The 25,624-nt window shown below is 43.7% G+C and overlaps 1 protein-coding gene across 1 annotated transcript in view; it reads left to right on the plus strand.

Annotated features, from left to right (window-relative positions):
- UBE2U (ubiquitin conjugating enzyme E2 U) overlaps positions 1-25,624 on the plus strand; it is a 67,721-nt gene that overhangs the window by 5,050 nt on the left and 37,047 nt on the right. Inside the window, exons 3-6 of the mRNA XM_063427880.1 lie at positions 8,319-8,400; positions 12,423-12,515; positions 15,438-15,535; positions 16,808-16,934. Of these exons, the coding sequence (XP_063283950.1) occupies positions 8,319-8,400; positions 12,423-12,515; positions 15,438-15,535; positions 16,808-16,934 (400 nt within the window). The remainder of the gene's footprint in view (positions 1-8,318; positions 8,401-12,422; positions 12,516-15,437; positions 15,536-16,807; positions 16,935-25,624) is intronic.

Here is a 25,624-nt window from a genome sequence, read left to right on the forward strand (position 1 = left end):
GGAGTAAATAGGCATTTTACTAACTAAAATTAGGGTAATATTTCATGTCCACAACAATATATATATATATATATATATATATAATATATCCAAGATAGCACTCCAAGGACTTGCATAAAAAATAACTTTTATTACCTTCCAGTAAAAACAGCGAAAATCAACGTTTCAGCTTGATCTCCTCAAGCTTTCGTCAGGATACCTGACGAATCCTGACGAAAGCTTGAGGAGATCAAGCTGAAACGTTGATTTTCGCTGTTTTTACTGGAAGGTAATAAAAGTTATTTTTTATGCAAGTCCTTGGAGTGCTATCTTGGATATATTTTTTTGAATTTTGGCTGACAAGCACCGGGCACCTACTATTTACACAGGAGGAGTGCAAGATTAGTTTTGTTTTGTTTTGTGTATATATATATATATATATATATATATATATATATATATATATATATATATATATATATATATATATATATATATATATATATATATATATATACATACCCCAGAAACTCCTGCTCTAAGCGGAGGTGTCTGCACAGAGAATTTTGTAATTTCTGATACCACTCTCCCTACACTTTAGATATTTTAGATTGTAAGCTCATGAGCAATATTGCAAAGCATTTTGTGTAAAAATGTTGTAAATGTTTGATTTTAGCTCACAGGAGTTGTCCTTTTCAGTGTAATGTCTAAATTGTACTTTCTGTTTCCCTTAATTGTACAGCGCTGTAGAATACGTTAGAACTTTATTAATACAAAATAACAAAATAAAATAACAGTTTAATCACATGTTTCTGCAGTAATTATATAATATTCCACATAGCGGTTTGTTCCCAGGAAAAACTAACATCCGCGTCTCGGGCACTTGAATCCCCGCAGGCCGCTTTTTTTATTTTTTTTTTACTATATACAAACGAAGCATAAATATACCACATCTATCTATGATCAGAGTACATTGCATGTTGGGATTATCCTCTGCTAACACGTTGGAAAACGTACCAAAATTTCTCAGGTCTATTATTATTTATTTTTTTTAAATCCTATTACCGCTGTGCAATTTAGGGTTTGGTTTGCAAATGTAGCCTGACCAAAGGAATTAAAGAAAAACTAAAATAAAACATTACAAGAGAAATTACAAATGCCACGTACTGAAGGATGTGCTTATTATGCAAATAATTCGGACCTTTCAGGGCAATTCACAAAACTGTGCCAATTTTATCCCCCCAAAAAATGATTTTGAAATATATCTGAAATATAGTAAATTAAAAATCAAATTCCCGTTTAGGCCAAAATATAGTCACAATTTGTCGTTTTTTTTTTGTTTTTTTTAAATTCTTTATTTTAGTAGTGCAGATAAACACAATATTTCAACAAGCGCCACAACAGCGTAATTCAAGTTTCTTTCAAGGTAGACAATGGCATGATAAATTGCACACATTTTATATTTAACAGATTAACTAAACAGTTGATTTGTCCAGGTAAGATAAAATTAAGTAATGATGCTGGTAGCTCAGCTAGGTCGCCTATGCTACACGTGCACCATGTTATGTTTTTGTGTTCACAGATATACAAAAAGGTATGATTAGCCACAATAGCCTCTGCAAGCACAAAATATCACACAATGACAGTGTCTCATGGCTTTGGTAGACTAGCACATTTCTAGTTTAGGAACAACACAATATGTATAGTTAAGATATGTCTGCTGCTTTTCAATGCTTGAGTGGGATATATAATCAGAAGAGGGACAAAGAGGAAAACATAAGATGCAGGCTAGGGTGTCTTATTATGTAGCTTTGACAGGTGAAGATTAAACAAGTGTGTCAGAGAATATAAGATATACAAGTTATTGTCCTCTCTTAGGCTGTTTGCCTGGCTGAGCTTGGTTGTAGTCAGTGCTAGGACTAATGTTAATAAGCAAAAGCAAAAGTCTATGTCCATGGGTGTATACTTGTTTAGAGGAGTCCGCCATGTGTAGCAGGATTCAGGGGTTGTCTGTGCCGGCGTCATCACCGGAGCTGACCAGCAGGCAGTCTGGGTCTTCTTACCTGCTTACCCAATTCCCAGTCTGTGGGTATGCTGTCCACCGCTCTGCCCTGGACCTGTACATGTGCCTCTTGGTAGGTGCCATTGTGGTTTGCTTTGTCCCCTCCTGTGGTATACATGGGCTGACTGTGTCTCTCGTGCATGGGTGCTGTGGGTGGTCTGGGCTTGATCGCTGAGTGTGTGAGCTGGCAGCCGGTGTCTCCGTGGAGTGCCCGTTATCTGAGGCTGAGAGCTGTGTGAGGGCGGTCTCACCTGCGCGGACTGGGTTCCAGGCGAGTGAGCTCTGGTAGTGGAACGGTTAGGTATATTCCGTGCCTTCCTCCGTCTCTTCATTCTGATCAGCCTCTCCGCGCCACTAAGTGGTGCAGGTTGTGGTGCTTCTGTCGCCGCCAGCTGTTGTACTGGGTCTACAATTGCCGGTCCTTGTGGCTGTTCGGCGAGTTTCTCCCAGAATTGCGTCCAAAAGCCATCAAATGCTCTCGTTATGTTGTCCTCGTGTGAGGCCCATGGCTCTGGGTTACGTGCGGCGGCCATCTTTACAGCCAGCATGCCGGTTTGTGGGTTCAGTAGCTTGGTGCTATTTTGCACTTGTTCGTGGTCTGTCGCTTTGTGGGGGCCGGGATAACCCACCGGCCCATAGGGGGGGAAGCGTGGCCAAGACCGTCGTCAATTTGTAGGTGAGGCGGGAGATCGGCCGCGTCCTCCGCCTCAGAATAGTCAGCAGGCCGCAATGGTCGTCGGGGCCCATAAAGCTCTCAGCTGGGTGATAAAAATTGGTGCCCGGTCACTCCCGTGCCTTCAGGGATCGGGTGCTGCCGGTATGTTATAGCAGGTATCGAGTTTTTTGACCAATTTCTCTCTATTTCCCTAGAAGCTCCTTCAACATGCGTCCTGCTCGCTCAGTAGTCAGGCCCCGCCCCCACAATTTGTCGGTTTTAGCCATTAATTTTCCAATTTGGTTTTGAAGTCACCACAATTCAGGGTCTGGTGAATACAATTCTAGCTGATTGACAATTTGGAATCTTCCTTTAGCAAATTGGGTCGTAAACAAGAAAGTGAACCTAGAACAGGGCCTTAAGTCAGCCTCCGAGCTCCCACCCATGCCCTGCGAGTGGGGGCTATTTAATTAAACAAGGGACATAGGGTCCCCCTCTTACCCACACCCCTGAGCGGCGGGTGGGAGCCCTAAATGACAATGGGCACACACACCTATTGTCCTCCCCCGGCCCCTACCCACCCTAAAAAACAATAGGAGGGAAGACCTATTGTTGTCCCACCGGCACCCACCCATGAGTGGCAGGTGGGGGCTCTAAATGACAATAAGGGGGTACCTATTGTCCCCCCTCCACCCCCACTCGAGTGGCGGGTGGGGGTCCTAAAAAACAATGGTGGGGACCTATTGTCCTCCTCCCCCTGGCCTCCACCCATGAGCGGCAGGTGGGGGCCCTAAATTACAATAAGGGGGACCTATTGTCCCCCCTGGTCCCCACCCATGAGTGGTGGGAGGGGGCTCTAAAAGACAATGGGGGGGGGGGGACACCCGAAAAAACAAAAAATCCCAACGCTTGAAAAATAATCTATCTTCACCCAGGGAGGGCACAGCCCAGATTTGACTCAGAGCGCTCTGATTGGTTGGTTTTAGCCAACCAATAGGAGTGCTCTGATTGGTTACCTGTAAGGCTCACTATTTACCTATCAGGTAAGGCTCACTATTTAGCTATCAGAGCGCTATGATTAAACCAATTAGAGTGCTATGAGTCAAATTGCAGGGCGTGGGAAGGCTTTATAAGCCTTTCCCCGACCTGCGGAGCTCAGTCTGCGCTGTGTCCTCCCTGGGTGAAGATGAATTATCTTTTTTAGCGTGTTTTTTTTTTTTTTTCGTTTGGTTTGGGTTTTTTGGGCGCTCGGGTCTTCTTTAATTTTATAAGTTCGACGGGCTTTATGGTTTTAAATTTGGCCTTTTTTGGGGGCCGAAAAAAGAAGGTTTTAAAAAAAGAAGACATCAAATGGTAAGATTTATTTTGTCATTTAGAGCCGGGGGGGGGGGGGGGGGGACAATATGCCATGCGACATTCGATGTTTGTTTGTTCATCTGAAATTTCAATTAATTTATTTGTCTTTCTGCCGAATTAATGAATAGACGAAATTCCCGTCTGAATTTTGGACAACAGTGAATTCCCAAGTGTTTAACTGGGCATGCGCGGGAATTTCAAAGCGCTATCTAGTGTGGGCACATGACGTTTCCCACATTGACTTCATCTGCCCACACAAAGATGGCGGCGCCCAGGACCTAGGTACGGCCATAAAATAAAGCATTTGGGAGTTGCTAGGGGGGCAGTTAGATGTTGTGGAGTTGGGAGGGGGGTTAACAAAAAAAATCAAATGCAGCCATGACAGTGCCGCTTTTAAGGAACACTTCTGGTCTCATAAATAAATGGTGTTCAAGTAAAACTACCTTTACCAAAATATTGCTCTCCAAAATTCCATATTTATTAATAAATAAAGAAATCCGCCTTGATTTCCCAGGAAGCTCAGTGATAGCGGTGCGTTTAACGTGCTCTGGAAGCTGAGAAGTAAATTTTTTTCGGGTTTTTGTTTTGTTTTTCGAAATGGCGGCATAGCTAGGTATTTAAGTGTTATTAATGATTTCGGTTTACAGATCACTTTACACACAATGCTATCACAAAGCAAATAACTGGCTTATTTCTTACTTGTGATAAGCGCACTCAGACTACTTTAACTGTGTCCTGTTAGGGATCACGTTTAAAGGGACCCTGTCATGCTGAATGTGGCTGAGAACCAATTTAATGTGATCCTGATTTCACATAGATGTCGTGTTAGCCAGTTGGCTGGCAAGTACATAGATAAAGGTTTAAGATTAAATGTTTTACCAGTCTATTTCCGGCCTTGGCAATGCACTGTGCCAAATGTCTGTGCTCCACTCACTAGGCAGAAATGCGCCTGTGAAACGCACCTGACACAATTAAAGGGACACTGCAGGATTTGAAGTACTTATAGTGTTTAGAGTTCTCTGGTGCTTTCATTCCACTCAGTATTAAATCATATTTAATGTTTTTTTTTTTTTAATTCTTTATTTTTGTTGTGCAAAGGTGGTTACAGGTATAAAGAAAGTGCCACAACAGCACGCAAAAATTGGGTAACAAGATTATCACAGTGACATTGCATAAAAAGGTGCACTTTTTTTGTTTATGTGTTGAGACAAGCTAGAGATGGCAGTAATTTCAACCAAGTTAGAGATCGTGTGGCATATGCTAGGAAAAACATTATGATAATAACATGTTCTGGGAATATAACTATAACGTAGTGAGAGTTAAGCTGGCATAGCTGATATGGGGGTACCAGTTGTCTGTATGGTCTTAGGTGATCAGGGCTGGGGGTTTAAAGCCGGGTGGTTGTAGTGTCTTCTTACGCTGGGGCCGAGCTACGTTGGGGTAGTATTTCCCATCCTCCCTGTGTGTAGCGCTAGTGAGTGGTCTGGTGTCCCCATCTACCGTCGTCGAAATGGCCCCTATTACCCTGGGGAGAGGGGGGGGGTCTCAAGGGAGCTATATGTGGATGGCCATATGGCTAGTGTGTCTATGGCTATGTGTACACGTGTTCAATAGCTAAAAGCTGCAAAGAAATATGCTTAGAACAAAACAAACAATTAACGATTAAAGGTTCAACAGGTGTTCAAGTTCAGCAGATATAGCAATTAGTGTTGCTGAGGTATGTTGGCTGGTAGGCCAGATAATTTTTGGGGTGCCTCAGGTTTTGGCTGCTGCTTTGGTTGCTATCGCGGCTCTTCTGGGTACAAACGGTACCACTGTTGCGGGGTTCCAGGTGGTGCCTTGTGTCTGCGCGGAGCTGGACTCCATGGGGAGATGAGGGATCGGTGGGATTCCCAGTGTCGGCAGCAGTTCATTGGCCTCATGTACGCCTCTGATGGTGTGGGCCTTATTCCCGTGATTGATTAGTAGCGTGCGCGAACCTCTCCAGTGATAGCTGATCTGATGCTGGCGTAGGAGGGTTGTAAAGGGTTGGAGCGTGCGCCGCCATGCCAGAGTGGATCCCGATAGATCCGCGTAGAAAGATAACTGCATGCTTTCAAATGGGTATGTTGAGTGGTTACGTGTGGCCTGCATTATTGCCCTCTTGTCTCCGTGGGTTTGAAAACGCACCAGGAGATCCCGTGGAGCTGTTTGCGGGGCCTTGGCAGCTCGTGGCAGGCGGAACATGTGGTCTATAGGCACCATCTTGGCCTGCTTGGGCGGCAGAAGCGTCTGGATCAGTCTCCGCAGTGTGTGTGGGAGCTCAGACTCTGGTAACTCCTCACTGATACCTCGGATTTTAATGTTTTTACCACGGCTCTGGTCTTCTAGCGTTGCTATGCGTTGTTCAAAGGTAAGGTGCTGGTGTTTGAGGTCCTGGACCGTTTGCTGTAGGCGTTGTGTGTGATGCTTGGTGTTCTGGGAGTCTGCCTCCAGTGTGCCCAAGCGGCCCGTCAGGCCCTGCAGGTCCGTTCGCAGTTGGGCCATGTCTGCCTGTATAGATAACCGGAGCTCTGCCAGGAGGTCTTTCATGACCGTTACGGTCACTGGTGAGGAGTCTGGTTTCGGGGGGGACTGGTGGGGCGGCTTCCCCGCTAGTGGATGTTCCACCTCCCCCTCTGTAGTGAAGTCATCGGACACTTCAGAGCTGTAGCCGTCGTAGGTGGCCATGTTTGGGCCTTGGGCGCTGAGCGCTCGCTTCCACATGTCCCCAATGCTTTGGTGTTGCCGTGGGTTGTCCGGTTTTGGCTTTTTGGATTTGCGGCCCATGTCGTTTGCGGGCGTCCGCGGGTCGGTTTGATGCCGGTTTTGTTGGGTTAAGGTTCTGTTAGTGGGCCCAAAAAGTTTGTTCGCTGCGGAGCTCGCTTAACGTGCGGCCATTCAGGTCGGCTGCTTGGCTCCCCATATTTAATGTTTTAATGTTAAACAAGAGTCCCTGGCAGCTGATCACCTCTGTGTTGCTTGGACTAATGAGGAAGCATTAGCCTAAGCAACAATGGGTGACTATGATTGGCTGAGATTGTCAACTGATTTCATTCAGCCTATCACAGCGCCCGTTGCTGGTATGAATTATTATGGCTAAAAGGAAGTGTATAATCTCTGCCTTAGCTATTGTTTAGTGTTATACTACTCAAAAATGGTTTAACACTGAATGGATGGACAGTGCCAGAGGACTTCAGGCACTATAATCAATTTAATACAATAAAATGGTTATAGTGCCATTAAAGGGACAATGTCCCTTTAATACTTCTTGCTGTCACTTAAAAGAGCATAAAAATTCATATTCCTAGATTAATCTTAATCTCTAGTTTTTATTAAAGTAACTTGTTAATTATTTGTGGGTTTTTAATAGGTGGAGGGGTAGCTTTCTTTTTTTTTTTTGCAGTGAACGAAGATTTAAATGGCAAATTTAAAGGGACACTATAGTCACCATAACAACTACAGGTTAATGTAGTTGTTCTGTGAGTATAATCATTCTCTTTAGGCATTTCCATGCAAACATGGCCTTTTCAGAGAAAAAGCAGTGTTTACATTGCCCCCTTGGGACACCTCCAGTGGCCACTAATGGTGCTTTCTGGGGCAGTGCTGCACAGTGTGCAACACTAACGGTCAGCGTCTCCACGCTCTGCATGGAGACACTGAATTTTTTTCATCGGCATGCATTGATTCAATGCATCTCTATTAGGAGGTGCTGATTGGCCAAAATGGTGTTTGGCCCCACCCCTATCCTACCTCCTTGCCAATTTCAGCCAATCCAATACTTTCCCTATGTAAAAGCATTGGATTGGTTAAAAATCGCAAATTCGGATGATGTCACCAAGGAGGCGGATCAGGGGCAGGGCTAGTGCCGGCGGACCCCTTCCCTTCTAAGGAAGCTAAGGCGGGGCAAGCCACTTAAATGGTGGTTTTAACACTATAAGGTCAGTAATACATGTTTGTGTTCCTGACACTATAGTGTTTCTTTAAGGCTAAAATAGCCATGCTGTGACTATAGTTGAAGTGCAGTTTTTTTTCCCATTTCAGACATGTTTGCTTGCATTTTGCCAGTTGTGCTTTAGATTAAAGGAACCCTGACATACATGGTTTGTGAAAAGAAAGTAATTTTAAAGTGGTGGTGTCCCTTTAATATGATTAATATATTTTCCCCATAGTATAACCATGATTAATACATTTTAGAGATAATTTGTCTTTAAAAGCACATGCTAAATGTCATCATTTGTGTTTCAGGGCATCTCTGCGACACCAAGGACTGATCACTTGCTTGAATGGGTAGCTGAAATCCGAGGTCTCAAAGATTCCCTCTGGGAAGGTATTATCCTCTGTGCTTAAATTTAGACAGCGGACGGCGTGTTAAAGATTGTCCATCCTAGCGGTTTCTGAAATTATGTTAATTTAAAGTAAAGCATTAAATCCTACCTGCAGACCGTCATGGTTTTTTATTGAGGCAGTGGACTAACTACTTTAGCTCTTTTAAAAGAACTTAAAATTCTATCTATACATTGTGCTAACAGGTTTGATGGCAAATGTCTAAATTAATAGGTTTTCCTCTATTCCTCAGCAGATACTCAATGTAGAGGAATTGAGAGACAGGGAGAGCAGAAGACACTTCCCACAGGAGGTCCCTCTGCTCTTCATGAGTAGCACAGCATGCGCTGTGGTTACCATGGCAATTCAATGTATTCACTTTCGCTTGTTGGGGGTATAAATACATAACTAGCACTCAAGCCTTTTTTAAAGGGTTAGATAGTTAGGAGTAGTGATTAAGCTTTATGGTTGTAGACAGGAGGTATGTACACTGATCAGCCACAACATTAAATCCACTGTCAGGTAAATAACATTGATTATGTCATTGCAATGGCACATGTCAATAGATGGGGTATATTAGGCAGCAAGTGATAGGTCAATTCCTTAATTTCATGTGTTGGAAGCAGGGAAACGGGCAAGTAATAAGAGAGAAAAAAGAAAGTGACTTTGACAAGGGCCAATTAGTGATGGCTAGATGGCTGTGTCAGGCCATTTCCAAAACAGCAAGTTTTGTGGAGTGTTCTCGGTTTGCAGTGGTTAGTACCTGCCAAAAATAGTGCAAGGAAGGACAACCCTGGTCTGATCACACAGAAGAGCTACTGTAGCTCACATTTCTGAAAAACGGAAAGGGACAATTAAGTCACCAGAACAACTACAGCTTAGTGTAGTTGTTCTGGTGAGTATATTTATTATATTCAGGCATTTTCATGTAAACACTATACATTGCCCCCTATAGACACCTCCAGAGGCCACTCCTCAGATGGCCACTGGAGATGCTTCCTGGGGCAGTGCTGCAAACTGCTTTGTATGCAGACGCTGATTTGTCCTCATAGAGATGCATCGATTCAGTGAGGTGCTGTCCTGATTGGCCAAGCCAGCGTTTGGCCCCGCCCCATCCTGCCTCCTTGCGGATTTCAGCGAATCAAATGCTTTCCCTATGTGAAAACATTGGATTGGTTGAAATCCTAAATTTTGATGATATCAGCAAGGAGGCGGTTCAGGGGCGGGGCCAGCACCTGCGGACCTGCGCAGGGCTGGATACAAGGTACGTTTTATTACCTTTTAGGGATATTAGGGGCGGGGAGAGGACAAACCATCTAAATTGTTGTTTTAGCACTATAGGCTCAGGAATACATGTTTGTGTTCCTGACCCTATAGTGTTCCTTTAACACTGAGCATGACACAAAGGTGTCAGAACATACAGTGCCTCACAGTTTCTGCATATGGGGCTGTGTAGCTGCAGACTGGTCAGAGGGCCCATGATCAGGGCCGTCTTTAACGCGGGGCAAACGGGGCAGCTGCCCCGGGCCCTGTCCCTGCTGGGGGGCCCAAGACAGCTGCTCCGTTTGCCCTCTGCCCGCAAACTATGGGGGCCCACTGGGTGGCCCCTGCACTTAGGGCCACCCGGTGGGCCTGTGTCAGCAGGGGCCCGGTCGGGCGCTGTGGCGCTTTAACAGCGCAACTGGGCTCTTGCTTTTCGGCAGCCGACTGGGAGGAAGTGACAGCCGCGCGTCACTTCCTCCCACAGAAACAGGAGCCGCGCGGGTAGAAGAAGTTGTTCCGGAGGGGGCCAGGCCGGGAGAGCTTAACTCCCAGCCACCCCAGCCAGCCCACTGGACCCCAGGGAAGCCACCCTCCAGGAAAAGGTAAGAAACTGGAGGGTGGTTATCAAATTTTGCATGAGTGTGTGTGTGTGTGTCAGTGTCAGTATATATGTATGTGTGTATGTGTTAGTGTGCCAGTATGTCTGTCAGTGTATCTGCATGTCTGTGTGTGTGAGTCTGTCAGTGTCTGTGTGGTTCAGTATGTGTGCATGTCTGTCAGTGTATGTGTGTATGTCTGTCAGTGTGTCAGTATGTCTGTGTGTGTGTCTGTCAGTGTGTCAGTATGTCTGTATGTGTACAATAAAAATAAAAAATAAAAAATTCCTAAAATAAAATGGTGCTACAATCACCTATGTGGGCCACACCACCACAAATACAACAAGTGATAAAATAAAATAAAATAAAATACAAATGGTGAGAGCACTCTAAAATAATATTACCCAAACTTGGTCAGTCAATCTAAAATAGTAAAATAAGAGAGAAAGACATAGGGTAATACAGTTGAGATAAAACCATGTAGTCACAGGTGTTGGTCTCACTCACATATATAGAGCCACTATGAAAGCTGGCTCAAACTTCAAGCTTTGAAATCAGTGGAAAACAGGACTTCTCATAGGAACTTCCAAAAATTCTGTGTCTGGTACCTCCAAATTCATTCAGGACGTCGAATGTAGGGGGTTACAAATAAAATGTATTGAAATAAATCGAACATAATAAAAAAAATGTCTGTATGTGTGTTTCAGTATGTCTGTCTGTCTGTCTGCCTGTGTGTATGTGTGCCAGAATGTCTGTATGTCTATGTGTGTCTGTCAGTGTCCGTGTGGTTCTGTATGTCTGTGTTTGTCAATATGTCTGTCAGTGTATGTGTGTTTCAGTATGTCCATCTGTCTGTGTGTATATGTGCTGGTATGTCTGTCAGTGTATCTGTATGTCTGTGTGTGTGAGTCCGTCAGTGTCTGTGTGGTTCAGTATGTCTTTGTGTATGTGTGTTTCAGTATGGCTGTCTGTGTCAGTACGTCTGTCAGAATGTGTCTCTGTATCTGTATGTTGTCAATTTGTGTTTGTGTGTGTATCTGTATGTGTCAGTGTTTGTATCTGTATATCTGCATGTGTGTCAGGTTGTGTATCTGTGTGTCTGTATGTGTGTCAGTGTGTGTGTCGGTGTATCTATATGAAGTCAGAGTGTGTACCTTTTGTATCTGCATGCATGCCAGTGTTTGTATCTGTGTGTGTCTATGTGTGTGTCAGTGTATCTATATGCGGTCAGTGTGTATCTGCGTGTGTGTGTCAGGTAGTGTATTTGTGCGTATCTATATGTAGTCAGGGGGGCCCTAGTAAATGCTTGCCCAGGGTCCAATCCAAATTAAAGACGGCCCTGCCCATGATGACCCCTGTTTACCACCAAAACTGCCTTCAATGGGTACATGAGCATTAGTACTGGACCTTGAAGCAATTTAAGGTTAGGGTTGCCTGGGCTGATGAATCTTGATGGCTGGGTGCATGTGGGTCATTTACCTGTGGAAGAGATGGCAGCAGGATGCATTATAGGAAGAAGGCATGCCGGCAGTGAGCAGTGGAATCCTTGGTTGTGGATGTTACTTTGACACGTACCACCTACCTAGAGATTGTTGCAGGCCACGTACACCCTTTCATGGCAATGGTATTTCCTGGTGGCAGTGGCTTCTGTCAGCAGAACAATGCACCTTTCCACACTGCACAATTGTTCAGGAATGGTTTGAGGAACAGGACAAAGAGTTTATGGTGTTGCCTTGGCTCACAAGTTCCCCAGATCTCATTTTAATTAAAAATCTGTGGGATGTGCTGGAACAACAAATCAAACCCACGACCTCACCTCGCAACGTGCAGAACTTAAAAGATCTGCTGGTAATGTCTTGGTGCCAGATATCACAGGACATATTCAGAGGTCAAAGTGGATATTAGAATTTAGGCCAAAGTACTTCTACTGTGGCTATTTTACTTATAATTCAGAACTTACACTGTATACCCAACAGTTCACACGGAATAACACAACTGGCTGTGCTTCTGCAGGTTTCAGTCATGGAACTCTGCATATACCTGGCCAGCTCACACCCTGCCGAGTTCACTATTAAATGTACCATCCCATTTCACATTAATGTACACTATTTTCAGCCTGAGCTCTAGTCAATAACATTGAAAATATATTATTTCTTACTTAATATAGGATGTGTTCTCCAACTCTACATGACATACCCTGAGAATTACAACGCCCTCCCTCCAAAGATCACATTTAATACCATCCCGTTTCACCCAAATGGTAAGATGAAGATAATATGATTTTCCAAAATAATTTGTCGATGTTGGGTATAAACTAGTTTCAGACACATTACTCATATTATTATGATGCACCTGCAGACTCACTGCTCAGTTATTTGCAGTTTAGAAGTTAAATCACGTTCATGCAGCTCTAGACACACCTCCCCTGGCTATGACTCACACAGCCTCCATGAAAAAAAAGGTTTTATTTTCACAGCACAGTGTATTTACTTTAGAACGTCTCATTCCCTGTTAATTAAATTTTACACACACACACAGTAGTCTGCTGTAAGATCTAGCAGGCAATTACCAGACCATACGGAATTCTAAATTAAAGCAGCTCTGTCACCCCTCTCCAAGGCTTTGAGATAAAATCCTTTATGAAATATTCATGAAGCCTGTAATGGAAGTTTATTAAAATTCCAAAGCAGTCAAAAAATATCGTAAGACAGAGTTGAGATTACTTTGTCTCATGGTGAATTTTTAGTTTGAGAATGCCGTCTGCCGTCACCTTTCACAAGATAATATCTTTGGAGGCTCCCAGTTTCAGGGATCCTCCGTAGACCGTATTCTTGCACATGTGGAAAATGGAGCTTGAAGAGCTGAAGATCGAAGATGTTGGTGACTGGGAGGGTGGACAGCATTAGGTAAGTATAACTGCATCCCATCTGAGATCTTTGTAAAATATGCAAAGACCACCGGAAGGTGACAAAGCTTCTATAAACACACTGTGCAATAAGGGAAGATAAAAATGTTAGACTCTTTTTCAGGAAGTGTGTAGTGAGGCTGTGTAAGTCACAGCCAGAGGAGGTGTGGCTACGACTGCATAAACAAAGTGGTAGGATCCTACCAGCCAGCCAGAAGCCTAAATAGTATGCTGGATATGTTTCAGATTATTATCTGGCCAAAGAATGAGCTGGGAAATGACTTTCATTATGATGAACTGGCGTCCTCTGGTGTATTCTGTGTTTGCTAGCAAAGCTGCCCAAGACTAAAGTACTGCCAAACAAGTGTACTCAAACTTTTGATTGGATTGTAGATAATTAAAGTTATAAAATGCTATTTTTTCACATAAGAATAACCTGCATTTTATTACTGAAATTTCCCTCTAAATTAAAGAAAAACGTGGAAAAATGCATGCTTTCATTTTGGAACTCCAGGGATTTTTTTTTTTTTTTTTTTAGCATTTAATCAAATGGACTAATTCGTTTCTTTATTTTTCTTCCCTCACCCCTGTTGACACTGGAAGGGTTAAACCTAAAATTAGTTTCTAGGGCTGGAAAGTGACAATCCACAAACCACGTTCATTTATTTGATGTCATTAGACCCGAAATACCCTGCAGTGTTGAAATGTCCAGTCTGTTCATTTGTTTTATTGTTACAGACGATAATAGGATACAGATCTCTCACTGTACTTTCTACGCAAACCTTAAATGTGTTAAAACTATTCTTCAGTTCTAGATCATAAAGGGACGTTTGCAATAAAGAAAGTATACATGTAAAAACAAAGTTTGCTTTAAACTATATTTCCATATTTTTACAATAAAAAATGTCTAGTAAGAGCGTCCAAAAAAAATGATTTGACTTGTCATCTTTTCCTAAGTGTGACCTTATCACATTCTCTAAAACACCATTAGCTCAACCCTCCGAGGAAAATTCACATCTGTCAAACCTGATACTTGTTTGGACGGCGCAGTCCAATTTGTCAAAGACAAATATACGTTCCCTAATATTTTTTTTCCATGCGCCATAAGGGACCCTGAGAAATATTTGACAATTTCTGTTCAGCATTAAAACACAATCCTTGTTCAGCGCCTTTCAAAGTCAGAAATGGATACAGAGCGGACATTTTTCAGCTGAAGTGTTTTTTTTTTTTTCTTTCATAAAAAGAGATGAAATTGGACTCTGTACACGCTATGACTGTTTGAGGCCACTTTGTGTCTTTATCCAGAACCGATCTGTCACTACTAGGAACAGGACCCTATAGGGATTACCATAGCAAACAGATCCTGAAAAGTTGTGAAATGGCTTTTAATCCATATTTTGTACGCCATGACTATGGCTATGACCATTAACAAGCTCCATAACTATTTTTGGGGAGTTATGCACAAACATTTTAAAGGGAAATTATTAGAGCATGGACAAGCTCTTTGGTAGCATCTTGCGTAAAAAAGGGGCGGATTCGGGCTATGTTTTTAAGAATCTACAGGATTTGGTAACATACTGGATGTGAGGCTAGAATCAAATATGACACCAAGACAGCACACCTGCAAGGATGGACTGATGTGGATACCACTAACAAGAAGGGAGAGCGAGAGAGGAGGATCAGTATTTGGAGGAGGAGAAAAGACAAGGAGTTTTAGAGGGATTTAGTTTTAGAAAGCGGGAGGACATCCAGTCAGAGATGGAGGAAAGGCAAGCAGTGACACGTTGCAGGACGGCAGGGGAGAGGTCTGGGGAGGAGAGATATATCTGGGTGTCATCAGCGTACAGGTGGTAGTGGAATCCAAATGAGGCAATAAGTTTGTCAAGAGAGGCAGTATGAAGAGAAAATGGAAGGGGACCAAGGATATGCAACAGCCTCCTGTGTGCGATTTAAAGTTCAATTAACACAGCAGGAGATAAAAACATCTAAAGTAAACAAACTGTGCTGTATAAATGAAACGTCTTATTTTTCATGGAGGCTGTGATTTAACTCCTAAATGGCAGAGAATTGAGCAGTGAGACTGCAGGGGCATGTTCTATGCACCAAAACTGCTTCATTAAGCTAAGTATTTTAGTTGCTAAGACTGTCCTTTTAATAAAATTTTTTTTAAAAAAACATCCATCTAAAAACATTTATTTCATGGGCTCCCATACGATTTGAAAATTGCCCTTCCCCTTTGTGTCACATTTTGAGCCGTGTGCCCTCTCTTTAATGCAGTGGATCAGTCATCTGGAATTCCTTGTATTAGCTTTCTGGAAAACCCTGAAGAATGGAACCCTCGTTATACAATGAGTACCATACTACTGACTATCCAGGTAGGACCATTGAACTATTATCTTAATATCTATTATTATTTAACGCACGGTTATGATCGATGTTGCTGCATATATTTGTGTTTATGGATTTAGAGACATACATCACCAGGTAAATAGATGCCCTCATGGATTGCATAGGAATCATTACATTTATCAGGATAATTGCTAATAGCTCCATAACTACAATCAGTAGCACTACTTCATAAGGCTCACTATCTGTGGTATCATTACGTAAAGTGAATCCAAGCTATGAGGTGAACAGACCACAAAACTGACAACCATCAAACAAACCGACAACAGTGAGGACTCTAACATGAAATGCTTTATGTGACTCTACAGTAATTTTCCCTCAAGTGGCTACAGTATAACAGTCTCTCCTGTGGTGCCATTGTAACCTTTCCTCCTATGGCTCTACAATAGCCTCCTCTGTAGCTCAATGGCAGTATTCCTCCAGGGACGGTGACCTTGTGTGTGGTGGCTTATTCATCTCCACAGTAGCTTCCCTCTGTGTGGATGCACAGTACGTCGGTCGTACAGAGTAGTATCATTAAAATGGTTCCACACAGTTTGTTTCTAGGCTGCTCAGTGGGAATACGTGGAGATAATATTAGGAAAGATGGTTTCTTAGTTAGGGTTACCAAATCCACCATGCTGTCAGGGACACATAATTTGGTCATACCTGTGAAAAGGCATGAAAAGGGTTGCCCTGCACCATGTATAATGCATATTCTGCAGGATTCTTCATTGCCTAATTACTTAAACCTATTCACCTTCTTCTGATATCTAGATTCTACAGGGCAACACTTTTCATGAGCTGCCCATCTATATATATATTTATTTATGTTATATGTGTCCCTGAAAACCGGGTGGATCTGGTAACTCTAGTAGGACTGACTGAACTCCATTAAATGAATAGGCAAACGTGAGATCGGAAATTTAGTTTTTCTTTTGTTCAAAATCAAACAAGCAGCTCTTTTAGTTATTTTCTGAAGCAGCGGTTTCCGGCCTTCAAATTTTGCTAACAGTCCAGATTGTGATTATCCTTATTGGACCAGAACTTAAAAAATGCCAAAATCTTGGACTGGTGGTGTGCTTTGAGAACTGGGTTGGGAAGAATCACTACTCTAAACTAAGTGATTTGGAATATCTCAGAACTCGCCAGTCGCCACCTGTACTTGAGCCATAAGCTGTAAGTTATTGCTGATAGGTTGCCTTTTAATATGGTAAAACATCCCAAGAGCCAATCACAGTGCATTCTGTCTTGAACTCTAGGTCATGCTGTCCAATCCACAAGCAGAAAATGCAGTGAACCTCGAAGCTGCTGACATGTGGGAGAACAGACCATCCATGTACCGTCAACTCACTCTAGACTGTGTAAAAAACAGCCGTCAAATTGAAGGTATGTACCCCTTTAATGTAACATCTGTGCTTGACGGTCTAAGCAGAATGGCTACATTGAGGCTAAAATTTGGTGTTTAGAGGAAAATCCTAATTGAATTCCTGATAATCCCCCTCTTATTGAATAAGCCTCAAAATATTGCATGGTTTCAAAAAGGGGGAAAACGCAGACATTTGCAGCATGAGACCTAGAAAGACAAATTAAAGACACTGTGAGAAAGTAGTAAGAGAGATTGGCAGAGGGGGAACCAAGGAGGTGAAACCAATGGAAAAAGAACCTGCGGGGAGAAGTGGGATACAGAAGGGGATGGAGGATTTAATCAATACATCCATGGACTATGAATGTTTCACAAGGGACTCTGATTACGATCTAGAAACCCTAACCACATGCAGACCAATTAGGGATATCACAGCACAATAGCATTTTACAGCACACATAGGTTTATTTATTGGGCAGGAATGATAAGAGTATCCAACATCGGAAATAGGGAAATTCAATCCAAAAATACAGTGTAAACGGGAAAGTGTGTTCAATCTGGTGACCATATGATGCCGGAAACTGCCGTAGACTGTGCGTGCATTTGTTTAAAGGTAAATAGAATTGTAAACATGTCTGATTGTAAATTCCCTTTAATGTGGGTCAAAAACTGATTATGGCAGTCACTCACACAGATCAAGTGTCTCCTTTACTTACTGTTACCCAACTGTGCCGGCAGTAGACAGAGTGTATCCGTATGCGCCTCCCCCCCCCCCGCCCCCTATTACTTAATGACAGGTGTCCTGAGTTTAGTGAATGCTATGGTGCAGGTTGATATATCAGCTCACTGCTGTTTGCTGTGCTTTAAAGGGCAACTCGATAGTGCAACTCACATTTTTAAAATCACTACTTAGTAGATAAACCACCAATGAATACCTTTTAATTATGCATTATTGGGGGTGTATCTTAAAAGAGCTCCCCTTCTTTCAGTCTAACCAATTAGAGCAGGGCTGTCCAACCTGCGGCCCCCCAGATGTTGCTGAACTACAACTCTCATGATTCTTTCAATTAAAAAGATAGCCAGGTAATCATGGGAGTTGTAGTTCAGCAACATCTGGGGGGGCCGCAGGTTGGACAGCCCTGAATTAGAGGCTTTTCTTTTGAAGCCTCTGAATTTGTCACTCCATGCGCGCACACGTCTTCTCGCATGCAGGCTCGCACACTGCAACATCGTACAGGAAGAAGAGTATGCCTGACAATTCTGTTAGCCACTGAGCTGTTTGATTGACAGCCAGGGAGATGTTTTAATTATAATAGTGCCAAATTCTAACAGGAATCTGCACTTTTACAAAATACCTTTTTAAATAGGACACTCCAAGCATACAAATAATTTTAACCGACTGAAGTGCTTCATATGTGTGGAGAAGCCATCAGTTCTGTAAATAACACCATAAAATAAAACGTTTTTTAAACGTGATACTCCATTTTCAAAAGGTTAGAGGAACTCAGTAACGTGCTGTTCAGTAAATCCTCGCTCATTTCTCAAAATCGTTTTTGCTCCCTTGTGCCATTACAGAGAGAACCATTTCCAAGACGTATCAGACTGATCCCACTCATAAGGGCAGTCCAGAACTGAAATGCTATTTTCTTTCAACTGTAAATTAATGATTTAACAAACATATCTGAAAGGGAAAGTTGGTTGTAGTGTGCCGAAACCAACGTACGAGTGGGCCTGTAAATAAAAGAGGGCCCACCAAGGAGAATGTAATGATAACAGGGTGTAGGTGGGTGGGGACAATCAACTGGAATGGCAGAGGTGAGTAGGGGCTGGGAGTTTAAGTAGGGCACTTACTCCTCACACAAATTCAGGCCTAATGGCCTTTCTACTTGTGCTTGGAATTTAATACGTAATGGATAGTGTCTGAAAGGGCAAAGTTGGTTGTGGTGTGGGCCTGTAAATAAAAGAGGGCAAAAGAGAAGTTCGAGAAAATACACACTTTATTGCCTTTTTTACATAACCAAGTTCCTGAAAGCTTGACGAAGCTCTTTTTCTGGTCGTGGTATATATGTATGGTACATGGAGGATTTCCAACGACCCAGTCTCTTGATGATGTGGACCAGGGTGTTTGTGCTAGAGGCTGATGAAGCGGCTCCTATGCGGAAGGAGTGCCCGGAGAATACAGTCGAATTGTAACCCAGTTTGGATAGTAGTGTTCTGACGTGTGCCGTGAATTTAGCCGTGGTGAGCGGGTGCCCTTGTAGTGATAAGAGCGGAGAGTCTGGTAAGTGCGCGTGATGGGTTGACCGTAGGTGGTCTAGCGCCTTGACCGGACACCAGGCATTATCGGTAGGGAAGAGAGGAATTATGGTGGGGTGTTGTGAGTGATTAGTTTTAGTTGATGGGATCGTAAGTAGGTAGTGATCCTCCACCTTAGTGAGGTGTGATGTTTTTAGGCTGTGCGTGATATCTTCTTGACAAACACGGTGAACTCTCTGGGTCTGAGAAAACCGTAGAAAGCAAGATAAATAGCAGATTTGATCACCAGGTCTGTGTTTGGATCGAACGGGGATTCGTCAAGGAGATTGCTAAGTGATCTAAAGATAGGCTCAACTATAGGTAGACTTGTGGTGGTGAGTGGAACCGAAACCTTTAATATACCTTTCAAGACCTTTTTAATGGGATATGATGACAAGAAGGGGGTATTGTTGGGAAAATTGGTGAGGCTATGGTGCTGAACCCCGGTGAGGTAAAGTTTAATGGTGTAAGTGGCAGAAAGAGGCAAAAGCCACCATGGTTTGTGTAGAAAAATCGCCTTGTAAACCGAATTCTGCAGTGAATTTGTTAAAAATTGTAAGTGCCCTATTGTATGAGATAGCTGTGTTAGATGATAGTGCTTGGTGAGTGAGAGTCCTGGCGTGGTGCATTAGTGTACTCAATCCAGGATTAGTTCGTGAAATCGTGGTGTCCTGAATGGCTGGTGGTGAGCCGTAGGGAGTGCCTGGAAGAATACCTGGAATTGAGGTCATGCGGCCATGTTGTGGATACCCGGGATGTGAAAACAAACTAAGTGAAACTGGACGGTTGCTGCCAGCCAGGTCAGCTTGCGAATCAGCCGCATGATGGTCAGGGACGATGAGCGCCCCTTGTTAATGATTTTGCAAGCCGCCGAGTTGTCAGAATAGCATTTTACTGCCTTGCCGGACCAGAGATGACCCCAGGTCAGGGCCGGTGCTAGGATTTTTGACTACACAGGCGAAGATGCATTTTGACGCCCCCCTCCCCCGCACCCAAAAAAATCCAATGCATCTTCACCTCTGTGTCTCGTAGCCCCCCTTTTGAATTTTACCCCCATTAGTGTTGCATATCCACTCTCTTACCCCTCTGGTCCCTTTGTGCCTGCACCCCCCTTTAGTGTGTCTCATACAACCCATCTTATGTATTTCTTCCCCGTCAGCCCCTTTCTTCCCCCCAGTCCATTTCTATCTCTCTTTTTCTCCCATATAGACATAGACATAGATACAGGCAAAAATACATACATGCACAAATACACAAACATACAGACACATAGCCATACAAGCACACAGGCATAATTATTCAGGCACACAGTCACAAAGATATACAGACACACAGTCATAAAAGGCACACAATCAAACAAACACAGTCATAAATTTACACATACAGGTACATTGTCGTACAAACACAAACATACATTCATACAGACACAGGCACACACAAAAATACAGACACAGACAAAGAAACAGAGATTGACATATAGAGAAATACATACACAGTGATACAGAGACATACATACGCAGACAGTCATAAAGAGACATACAGAGACATACATACACAGACAAACAAAGAACCCTGCACACTGTTACCGTGTAAATGCTCCGGCCATCCACAGTGATAGATGCTCCGTGTCAGGCAGTCATCGGTGGATCCACTGGTAAAGTCTTCAAAAGGAATAGATGCAGGCAATACTCCAATAGTAAGGATGGTATATTTATTGATAGGTGAACCACCCCATAGAAAGTGTGACGTTTCAGCTCAGCAGAGCCTTAATCATGCAATAATGCTCTGCTGAGCCAAAACGTTGCACTTTCTTTGGGGTGGTTCACCTATCAATAAATATACCATTATTACTATTATAGTGTTGCCTGCGTTTATTCCTTTTGAATACATACACAGATCGTCATACAGAGACATACAGACTGTATGACGGTCTGTGTATGTACACAGGATGGCTAAAAGATAGATCCCCATCTGTTGTGCAACTTCAACAATGCTTTGAAAGCTGGGGCTCTAACGATTCCCCATGCTTGCAGGATTGTATTTAGCACGTTGCAGTATTTGTGTGTTTGACTGTAAGCATGTGTTTGTATAGAGTATGTTTGTGTGAATGTAGGGGTGAGTTTGTATGTAGTGTTTGCGTTTGAATGCAAGCATGCATTTACGTGTAGTGTTGGGTTTTTGAATGCAGGTGTTTGTTTATATATCATTTTGGTGTCTGATACAGACGTGTGTTTGTATGTAGTGTTGACATTTGAATGCAGGGGTGTGTTTGTATGTAGTGTTGAAGTTTGCATGCAGGTGGTTATTTGTGTGTAGTGTTGGTGTTTGAATGTTGAGATGTATGCACATATACACATACACTGCCACACACGCACACACACTGATACACATACACAAAGATACACACACTGACACATATGCAGATACACAAACTGATACACATTCAGATAGACAGACACACATATACAGATACACACAAACACTGACAGACATACAGACACCCTGACAGACATACAGACACCCTGACAGACATACAGACACACTGACAGACATACACACACACTGACACTGACAGACATACACACAAGACACTGACAGACAGAAACACACACAAGACACACTGACAGACAGATATATACACACACAGACACACTGACAGACCGAAACACACACAGACACACTGACAGACATACAGGCACACTGACAGACATACACACACACACACACAAAGACACACTAACAGACAGACATACACAGACACACTGACAGACATATAGATACACACACTGACACTGACAGACATGCACACACGGACACTGACAGACAGAAACACACAAGACACTGACAGACAGACAGATATTTACACACACAGACACACTGACAGACATACAGGCACACTGCCAGACATACACACACACACAAAGACACACTAACAGACAGATATATACACACACAGACACACTGACAGACAGAAACACACACAGACACACTGACAGACATACAGGCACACTGACAGACATACAGGCACACTGACAGACACACACACACTAACAGACAGACATACAGAGACACACTGACAGACATATAGACACACAGACACACTGACAGACATACACACATGGACACTGACAGACAGAAACACACAAGACACTGACAGACAGAAACACACACAGACACACTGCCAGACATACAGGCACACACACAAAGACACACTAACAGACAGACATACACACACACACACACATGCTGATCAAAAAATACACTTTTCTAGCCAAAGACAGGAGGGTGGCTTACCTGGGGACTGCTGGCTCAGGTAGTTGGGAGTTGGAGCTAGTCCTGCCCAGCCCCCCTCCTATCTGCAGTCTTCTTGGGAGGAAGTCCTCCCATGCTCACATCAAGGTGGCCAGCGGTAGCACCGCCCCTGCTGGGCGCGCTGTGTGCTACAGAGGGAGCAGGGATATGACGTGTTCATATCCCCGCCCCCTCCACACAGTCCGCGGCAGGAAGGAAAACTGGTCTGTGGGGATGCTGCTGCCGCTCAGCCACGCTACAAGAAGTGACCGGCAGGAGAGGGGAGCTGTGCGCTTCCCTCCTGCCGGTCACCCCGACATTTGCGCCCCCCGGGCCGGTGCGCCCTAAGGCGGCCGCCTGTGCCGCCTTATGGACGCGCCGGCCCTGCCCCAGGTGTGTGCGGTCGCCACAATGGGATAAATTTCGAATAGGGCTGAGGTCTCCCTGAATCCTGGCAAGGCATCCATCTCAGCGGGCCAGTGACCCCTGAACCAGTGGTTCCCGAAGATGGCTGTTGTGTTGGCTGCAGCGTCTGTGTGAATGATGTGTGAAGAAATGGAGAGAGGGGGGATAAACATGGAGATACCGTTCCAATCTGCCAAAAACTTCCCCCACATAGCTAAGTCAGCCTTGGCGTGGAGGTCCAATGAAACTGGGCAAGAGTCCGGTACCCCGTGGAGCAGGCAAAGATGCCTGGATATAAAAGCGCCTGCCTGCGGGATGATGCGCATGGCGAAGTTAAGGGATCCCAGAAGGGACTGGCGTTCCCTTCTGGTGCAAACATCATTCCGCAGGAACATGTCTCTCCCCTCTCAAGCGGGTCAGTTTGTCATGGGGAAGGCTAGCTCTGAGGGTAACGGAATCTAGCTCTATCCCCAAAAAGGTTAATTTAGTTGTGGGGCCAATTGTTTTAGCTGGGGACAAAGGTACTCCAAGTGTGGGAAACAAGTGCTGTAGTACTGCTGATAGCGGTGGGTGTTTGTGCCCCTGGCTCTATCAGTAAGAAGTCGTGTAAGTAATGGATAACAGAATGACACCTGAGGACGTTCAGAAGCAGTCAGCATCAGGGCCGGACTGGGAACTAAAATCAGCCCTGGAAAAAAATTCTATACCAGCCCAATAATGCGTTGCGACAGCATAGTGTGCTGATATAGAGGGTGAAAAAATAACTTGAAATTGAAAACTCTTACTCCAACGAAGGAACGCATATAGGGCTTCAAAATAAACAAAATAGCGCCTTTTTTTTAAAGTAGACGTACATTTGCTTGTAATCAATGTTTCAGTACAACTACTTTGGCCTGTTAAGGACATTTTAGTAATGGTACTGAAATGCTAAATGTCTGCAGTTGCACAACTAAAAAAAATGAAGTGATCTGGTTAATTTTGAAGTTCTATGGGTGCGCTCTTCACTTTGAATATGTTATTGTGCATGAGTATGCAACTAGCAACAAGACAGGGCCATTACACACACACACACACACATATATATAAATAGAGAAAATTTATGCCGAACTTACCGTAATTTTCTTTTCCTGGCTATTTCTCATGGCAGCATCACTTATGGGTAGCTCCTCCCTTAGCAGTCACAGGACAGGAATTAATTAGATTAATTAATTAGACTGATAGGTATAAAGAGTCCCTCCTCCCCTTACACCACAGTCCAATTATAAAGCTGAAAATAAAAAATGGGCGGGAACCCTGATGCTGCCATGAGAAATAGCCAGGAAAAGAAAATTACGGTAAGTTTGGCATAAATTTTCTCTATTCCTGGCTAATCATGGCAGCATCACTTATGGGTAATACCCAAGCTCACAAAATTAGGGTGGGAATAAAAGTATGATAAAACACACAGAACAAATTATTATGCTATGACTGAATTTAATATCAACGGGACAAAGAAACCGTAGACAAGACACTCTTCCCAAATGAGGTGGAAGGAGCATCCACATCAAGTTTGTAGTGTTTCATGAACGTCATCGGGGAAGACCAGGTGGCTGCCTTGCAAATGTCATCGTATGGAACCTCTGCCCAATTAGCCCAGGAAGTTGACAATGCTCTGGTTGAATGAGCCTTTATCTTCAGTGGAGGAGAGCGATCTTTATTGAGATAAGCCTTTCTGATTACAAGAGCAATCCAACGCTTCAATGTAGATAGAGAGGCTGCCTCACCTCTCCTGGCCCCTGAAGGCAAAACGAAAAGCTGGTGAGTTTTCCTGTAAGGAGCAGAACGTTCAAGGTACACAGACAGGCAGTTCATAACATCCAAACGATGCCACTTGATCTCCTCTGGTGAAGAAGGATTGGGGTAGAAGGATGGCAGGACCACCTCTTGAGATAGATGGAAACGAGAGACCACTTTAGGCAGAAATGCTGGATTAGGTTTCAGGCACACCCTATTGTGGTAGAATTGGAGACAAGAAGGCAGGGTGGAGAAGGCCCTGATCTCTGAAATTCTCCTAGCGGAAGTAATTGCTACTAAGAACAATGTTTTGTAAGTTAGGAGGACAGCATCCAAATTCTCAAGAGGAACGAATAGATCCTCAGACAGGTAGTCGAGAACAAGCGGAAGGTCCCAAGGAGGGGTAGTGGATCTCGAAGGCGGTCTCAACTTGAAAGCTGCCTTGAAGAACCTGGAGATCAATGGGTCTGATGACCAAGAGGTGTTGCACAAAGCTGACAGGGCCGAAGACTGAACTTTAAGAGTGCTGATGCTAAGACCCTTATCCAGACCTTCTTGCAGGAACTCCAAGATTTCAGTGTTGCGAGGGCGTATGAAGTCAACTCGCTTGGCCGAAGTCCATTCCTGAAACACATCCCAGATTCTATGGTAGCATGAGGACGTAGAAGCCTTCCTTGAGTGTAAGAGGGTATTGACCACTGCTTCTGAAAGGCCTAATTGTTGAAGTCTTTCTTTTTCAAGACCCACACCCCCAATTTGAGGCGTTCCGGATGAGGATGGGATATTGGACCCTGCGTTAGCAGATCCTTCAAAACAGGCAGGGGCCGAGGCTGTTCCTGGCTCAGCGTTGACAGTAGGGGAAACCACGGCCTTCGAGGCCAAATCGGGATTACGGCAATAACCGTCTTCCCTTCTGCCCAAACTTTTCTCAGGAACCTGGGTATCATGG

Source organism: Pelobates fuscus, chromosome 7, assembly GCF_036172605.1.
Source record: "Pelobates fuscus isolate aPelFus1 chromosome 7, aPelFus1.pri, whole genome shotgun sequence".
Lineage (NCBI taxonomy): Eukaryota > Metazoa > Chordata > Amphibia > Anura > Pelobatidae > Pelobates > Pelobates fuscus.